Source organism: Neopsephotus bourkii, unplaced genomic scaffold (genome assembly GCF_033783945.1).
Source record: "Neopsephotus bourkii isolate Nb327-2 ecotype Australia unplaced genomic scaffold, CSIRO-AGI_Nbou_v1 NB_379, whole genome shotgun sequence".
Classification (NCBI taxonomy): Eukaryota; Metazoa; Chordata; class Aves; order Psittaciformes; family Psittacidae; genus Neopsephotus; species Neopsephotus bourkii.
In genome coordinates, this window is record NW_026900884.1 from 1,976,095 (window position 1) to 1,983,478 (window position 7,384).

Below are 7,384 nucleotides of genomic sequence, written 5' to 3' on the forward strand. Positions count from 1 at the left end.
TAGTAGTAGTAAAAAAGAACCCCAAACAACCAAAGAAACCCACACCAACAAAAAAACAACTAAAAAAAAAAAATCCCTAAAAAGTTGTCCACCCACATATTATCATATTAACAAAATATCCCCAGTATTGTTACCTGACGGGCAGCTGTCAATGTCTTCTTTCCTTTTCTATTATTCTGGTCAATAGCTTATTTTCTACTATTTTTTCTATTCCTGTCTATATGACAAAGGATCAGTTTTTCCCTGGTCAGTGTTTTTTGTGGGTTCCTTTTATTCCAGAACTTGACATTAGAACTTCATAGGTAAAAAGAACATTGTTTGTCTATGCTCTATCAGAAATCTTTGCTATTGCAGACACCACTTTGAATTGTTGGGTTCCATCCACATTATGGAAATGTGATTGTTTTCATCTTTTCATACTCCAGCAATGTTCTGTAGTTGTCTGTGGCACTACAGAGTCAAAATATTATATGCTGAGAACTTCATGGTGAAGGATAAAATACCTGAGAAAACTGAAGACCTCTTTTTTACACTACAGATGTCAAAGCAAAAAGGCATACCATGTTTTCCCTGATTTAATTAAAAAAAAACAAACCGAAAAACAAAAAGGCAACTGGCCAAGTTATTTCCTCAAATTTCTGATAAAGTGTGTTTGAACATTAAAAATATAAAAGTAGAATTCATTATAGAATAGTGAAAACAACTTCTAATACCTTATTAAGTACTTTGGCTGTGCACTCTAGTAACAAATTTCAGATACATATGGAATGTATCACTGCCTGAAATCAATGCCTTTGCAGTAGAGCTTAAGACCATGTGTACTGATCTCGTTGTGAGAGACTTTATTTCAGTGGGTTTGGCAGTTGATACACAACATTTTTGCAAATGCAAATCTGGGAAATATAAATGCCAAGGATACAACAAGCAAGTATCTCCAGAGTGTGGCAAGGCCCTATTTCTGAAGTCTGCACTGTACATATTTATACAGGACATTACAGAAATATATACAATTTTAAAAGTTATTATCTGATTCTGTGATGTATTTTTTAATAAGACAGAACAAACTATTTCATGTTGCCATAATTACCATTGACCTTAATTATTTGCCTATTAAGATGGTTCTCATTTAACTAAAGATGAACTCTCTCCAAATAAAATAGTGAAAATATTCTGTATTACTTAACTCTATAGCAATAATTTGCTAAGAAAGATAAATGACTCTGGATGGTTTCAAGAGGATATCAGCCAGAACTGCTTTTAAATACCTACTTTGGTGGTTGAGAACTTTAGAAGAACAGAATTGGAACCTTTTATTCTCTGTCCTTTCTGTCCTTCCAAGCTCAAGGGAACACTGATGGCCTCTGGCTCTGTTCAGTCAGGAGCATCTAACCTCTACCATCCAATTAAGTCCTTGTAATCTTTCTAGCCATTAAACTAGCTTTCATTCTACTTTGTGGCACTGAAAAATAGCTGTTAAGAAAGCTGCCAGTTTGACAACTGGCTGTTGGAGCTGAGCAGTGTCATTGAAAGGTGGGCTTTCTCTGTAGAGCTGGACTTAGAGCTTCAAGTTTCAAATGCCACTACAATGAAATCAGAACAAATTTCCAATTTGGTTGAATCCCTGATAAAGTTTGAGTCAGCTGACAATTAGTGCTACATTTCACTTTACAGGTTTAATTCTTCATTATGCCTTGTTAAAACTGTGGCTCCTGACAGATATTGATCAGGCACTGGAAATAAAGGGACCGATAGAGATAACAGTAAGCCAGTGGGTACCAACTGATGGGGTGAATTTTACTGATCATGTACAAGCATATTTCAGTTGCAGCATGAGGCTGTCCTGGGCTCAGTGGTTTTGCTTATGCCCTCTTATTCATTGTTCTTTCTGCTTTCCATATGTTGATGCAGCAGATTAGACAGCATTATGTAGCCTTCACATATGCTAGTGCCATGCTGCTTGGCGAAGCTACATCCCTAAGACTTTCCTATCAGTGTTGATCTGCTGACTGATAAAGGGAGTTGAAAGGAAAAAGAATGACATGCCAGTAACCAAAGCAGGATCTATGTGTCCCAGTCACCTGCCTATTTTCTGCTTTCCAAGTCCCTTGAGTTATGTAATCTCAATGGGAATAACAGACAGGGAAGCACTATACAGATCACGGAGTGAAGGAGAGCAAGAAGAGAACACAGACAAAAAAAGAAGAAAAAGCTGTGAGTCTCTGCTGCTATAAATTGTTCCACCATACCATGGGCACACCCTGATGTAGTTATGAACTCTTCTGGACCCGTTTCATGGGTATGCTGGACAGCATAACCCTCCTGGATCCACTGCTTGGCAGCTAGGAAAGCAGAGGTGCTATGCAAATATTCCTAAACTTTACAGTAGTCAGAGATTTTCTTGACTCAGTAAAATTCATCAGTGGGTAGTTCTCTAGACAGCATCTCCTTTTTATAATAGAAAGTAAATGTAGAAGATTATGAAGTTTTAATCCTGAAGTTTTTGTGGCACTGGAGTTTGAGATTGTTAGGAACTGAATACTGACTGAGAAGTGACTTCAAATGATTCAGGAATTGCTGAAATTTTAATATTTTTAAATAGAATTGAGTTCTTTTATTGTTTCCAAATTCCTCTTAATGGTGAGGTTTCACTGTTTTAATTTTAATCTACCTGAGCAGCCTTTTCAATTAATTTTGTACTTCAGTGATGAAATGAATGCATAAGACTATGTACTCTACTATGGCAGTCATCTTAGGGAAGGTAGGCTTGTGAGTGGTTTCTGTGTAGGAATACTATCCTGTCTTATCTGAAGTGCAGGTATGAAAATAAAATTGGGTTTTACTGTAAAACATTCATTATGAGTGTATGTTAAAAAAAAAAAGAAAAAAGTTGCAATTGTTGATCCTTCATTTTCAGCTACCTAGAAATTTGGAAAGCATCAATGTTTTTAATGCTTGGCTATACATAATTAGTGTAACCATTGAATCAGCTTTTGGCTTGAATGCATTTATAGAGACCATTACTATATTAATTTAAAAAACCGTTAATCATTTTATGAAGAAAGTCAAGCTATTGACCCTCGGGGGGAGGGGGGGAATGCAGGTTTTATTTGAGTTCCAGTGTGAATATTTGTGCACAGAGTCTTGAAAAAGTAAATGGAAACAAAGTCGTAAGCTAGTCATTAGAACTGAAAGCATCAAGCAGCACTAGAATTACATTTTTTAACTTGCTTTCACATTTGAAGGTCAGCATGGCATTCTGTAGAGGATACAATGGGTAGACCTGTCAAAATTAACTCCTTTTAAACAGCAAAATACATCAATTGAAATTTCCTTCTAACACCCTATTGACTTCCTTTATTTATTTTTTTTTTTTTTAATTTTTTTTCACAGAGGATCTTTCTCAAAGCTGGAAGTGAGGAAGAAATCTTTGCGCATCTTGGTTTGGATTATGTTGAGCCGTGGGAAAGGAATGCTTAAAATGATTTGCCAGTGTATATTAACCAGTTGACAGCAATGGTCTTTCTACATACCCAGAGTCTGGTTTAGAGATATATATATATATAATATGCATCTCTGTGACAATTAAAAATTTTTAGAGATATATATTAGTTAGAAGCCATTATACATGCTGATGAAAAGGAAGGAAAGAAGAGTTTAAGTTCTTCAGATTCCTTTCTAGTCTTTTCTGCTTTAGTTTTTCAGAACTTCCACATGGGATTGAGATAATGCTTGCTTTTGGGGGCTTTTTGCTTGTGATAGGAATTTAACTTTCCTGTGAAGAATACTTGCAAAGCATTTAGTGCTTTGGGACATGAAGTTGCTTACTGACATTCATTTGTCATTCGTAGAATAAAGGTGATTATGAACACCAAACTGGTCAAATACTTTTATTAAAAGCCTGTTCGTTTTTTTTTTCTGTTAAGTCTGATTTGACATCTTGGCATGATGGAGAGAATGGCAGTGACAGGGCCATGCACAAAGAAAAAGTATGCTGAATTTATTTACTGGTTCCTTTCAACTGAGGACTGCATTGTAATCTATTCTAAAGCCTCAGTCAGGGATGTAGAAAAATATGATAACAGCAGGGAATTTTATTCTTGCCTGTGCCGATAAAACCATCCTTTTTAAGTGCACTTTTGCTAACTGAGCTGAAAATATAATGCTACTTTCTAAATTGATCTAACTAGAATACACTAGCATTACTTCTTGCTTTATTGTGCTGATGTATGAAGTACCTTCTCTGTGTTTTGTATCAGGATGCTGACACTTAAGGAGCAATGACATTTTTCAGTCCTAGTGGAAGAGAACAAAAGCTATGGTACCTCATCTAAATATTCCTTCTACTTGGCCAACATTTATCAGAAATTATACATTCCAATTGTGCTTTTTCTGCATACTTCAAGCCAGAGGAAATATGAAACATTCTGATTTCCACATGAAGAAATAACTCCCATCTTGCCTGCCTATGCATCACTTATACCACCTGTGGGGGAGAAGATACTAAACACAAATTCTGTCAGCTCCATCAAGAGTGGAAGAAAACAGTGTGTCGCTTCATTCCCTCAATTTTTCTGAACTTTTGTTAAAATACATTTTACAAATTACTCACTGGATCAAGTATTATCAAAAATTATGGAACCGTTAAATGAGGGTAGGATTAAACAGAAGGCCACATTAGGTGACCAGGATGGTTTGGCTATGAAGGAGGTAGCTTCTGTTATGAACACCTCCTTTGAAAAGGCTGATATCCCAGTCATTATCATAGTTACTGTATGCAGGATCATACCTGATAGCACTTGCTACTCACTATCATACAGTGGCAGAGTCAGGAAAAACATAAATTCAGTTTTTAGTAAATAAACTGTGAACCATGACACTTCTTGCATCAGTTAAATATAGTCTTACAGTTTTGAACAGTTTTAATCCTGTAATGATTTCAGTTCTTGATGGCGCTAGTCAACTGAGACTATAATTACAAAAGATAGATGTCATATAAGAGAACTGATACGGAACAGGTTAAAGGAAATAAAACCTTTACCAGATGAGCATGTCTGGATCCGCCTGCAGTGTGGTGGAACTGTTACAGTCAATGGTAGAAGATGCTTCTGAACTCATGAAGGACAGGTGAGGCCTGGGGCCTGGAAAAGGGCAAACGCTTGTAAAAAGAGCAGGCCAATGTCTGTAATAGGAAGAAGGGAAGAAAGAATTTCAGATCAGTGCACTTAATATCTACTAAATTGCTAGAATGATTAATAGACTTTATTTTTAAAACACCTAGAGGAAAATAAAGTGGTAAGTTATTGGCAGCTTGTTCATTAGAAACAAATCATATCAAACTAATTCAGTTGTAAAGTCCCTGGAGGCTGATTCTTAAAGCGTCTGTCTCTCCTCCCCTGCCTTCTACACCAAGGCAATTTGGCAAGAACTGAGAGGGATCATTGGTTTTGTAAGCATATGCATACTAACTCTCTAAAAACTTATCAGTTACTGGCAAAAGAAACCCAGGTAAAATTTAAAAACACTGTATTTCTTTCATGGTTTATGGTAATTTGTGATTTGTCAAATACCCCGATAATGTTTTTCAGTGACAAAAATGGTATAACGTACATTTATAGGTATAGGCAACATAATGTAGACCTTAAAAAACCCAAACAAACCCAAATGCACTATTATACAAATGCTTTGCTGCAAATATCTTAAAGCAAAAGCAATGAGCTATTTAGATTTCTGGGTAAGAATGTAGTTAATATCAGTGAATCTTGGTGGCATATTATACTAAGGGAAGAGCTTATTATATGTACACAACTCTACAAAACTGTAAATCCAGGCAACTTGAATACTCATACAGCTGTCAATACAAATTTGAAGCCACACAGACTTTCTGGAAATTACTGGAAACCTGAGAACTGCTGCTACTTTACAGAAATAACCCCAGAACTTAAAAAAAAAAAAAAAAAGAACCCTAAACCCAAAGATTTGCAATGCTTGTAATCCCAAAATGAAATGTGTTTTCTATAGTTTACGGTCAGAATTGCTTGGATTTCTCAGGTAAGAAGATGGTATTACTTAGTGTGGAGTGTATTCTTTCACTTTTTGAGCAGCTGTTTCTTTCTTTGATACAGTTTCCTTCAGCAACTAAAGTTAAAATAATCAACTCCTGAGTGTAAAAGGTTAATGGAAGTCATATAAGCAAATGAACACAGGGATCTCTGAAAACCTTCCATAGCGGTTAAGCTTCTGCTGGCATGGCTGTAAATCTATCCAGGAGACAATGCTTTTGGCTTTGCCTTTTAGACCCCAATAGAGGCCATACCTACGAAGATGTTATGTGTATAGCTATAGGTGAGGCAGGGCTTCAGAGATTTCCACTTGTAAATTTTTCTAATTGGCTGATCTCTCTCTGCATACACATCAAGCCTCCTTTAAAAAACAAACCAAAAACAAACAAACAAACCACACCCCCCAGAAAAAAAGAAAAGAAAAAAATAAAATAATTAATTTTACAAAGATGACCAAGCAATCTTTGCCACTGCTGTGTTGATACATTAAGTGCCTTTTATTTTAATTGGAATGATTCAGATGTAACTTGTTTTACCTGGTGATGCTCTTTAGGAAAATAGATCAGTTCATAGTCAGGTTAGTATTTCCCCTTTAGGGAAATACTAACTTTACAATGAATTTTCTCATGCCTGTTTACAGCTTCTTTTGTCTGATTTGTTGTATTTTACATTTGGTCTGTCAAATTCTAACTCTGCATTTGTTCTATTTATTTTAAATTAAAAATCTGGACCTTTGAATGGGGAAATAGAGTGTTTTCAGGTGTCTTATATCTCTGCCATAACTCTACCGTGAATGTGTGGCCCCACATCTTGCTCAGGTGTCTATGAAATGGATTGCTCTAGGAGTGCCTGCTTTTGATAATTAGATTCCCAAATCTATCTCCACAGATTATTTGTACAAAGGCTTCATTTCACTCTGCCATTTCAGCTCCTCTTTCCTGTATGTGATGTTAGAGTGATTTGTAGCTAGAATATGATTCTGTGGTGGCCAAAGTAAAGCATCCAACATTAAACTCACAAATCTCACAAACAATTAATCAGCTTATACTTGTCCCTCAACTTCCCCCTAGTTTTTGTTTCTTTCAGTTTGCATAGTTATTTCCTTGTTTGAAGGTGTGGAATACAGTGAAAATGTATTTTGTGCCACTTTGGCTTAAGGTGCTCTACTAAAAATAAATGTTCCCTTTTCTGGCATCCCCTCAGACAATGTCAAATCAAAACCAGGAAAGGATTCCCTGCATGAATGCTGTTCAAATCCCTTCAGAACACTTAATTTTAAAATACATGTAATGACTTCAATAAATGTGTGTTACAGGCAACCCATA

General features: G+C 36.0%; 1 protein-coding gene across 4 annotated transcripts in view; it reads left to right on the forward strand.

Annotated features, from left to right (window-relative positions):
• Positions 1-6,412, forward strand: part of DNTT (DNA nucleotidylexotransferase) — a 124,355-nt gene extending 117,943 nt beyond the window's left edge. For all 4 annotated transcript variants that reach the window (XM_061349028.1, XM_061349029.1, XM_061349026.1 and 1 more), the window contains one exon: positions 3,391-6,412. In XM_061349028.1, coding sequence (XP_061205012.1) covers positions 3,391-3,477 — 87 coding nt within the window. In that variant the 3' untranslated portion in view covers positions 3,478-6,412. The remainder of the gene's footprint in view (positions 1-3,390) is intronic.
• Positions 6,413-7,384: the final 972 nt, after the last annotated feature.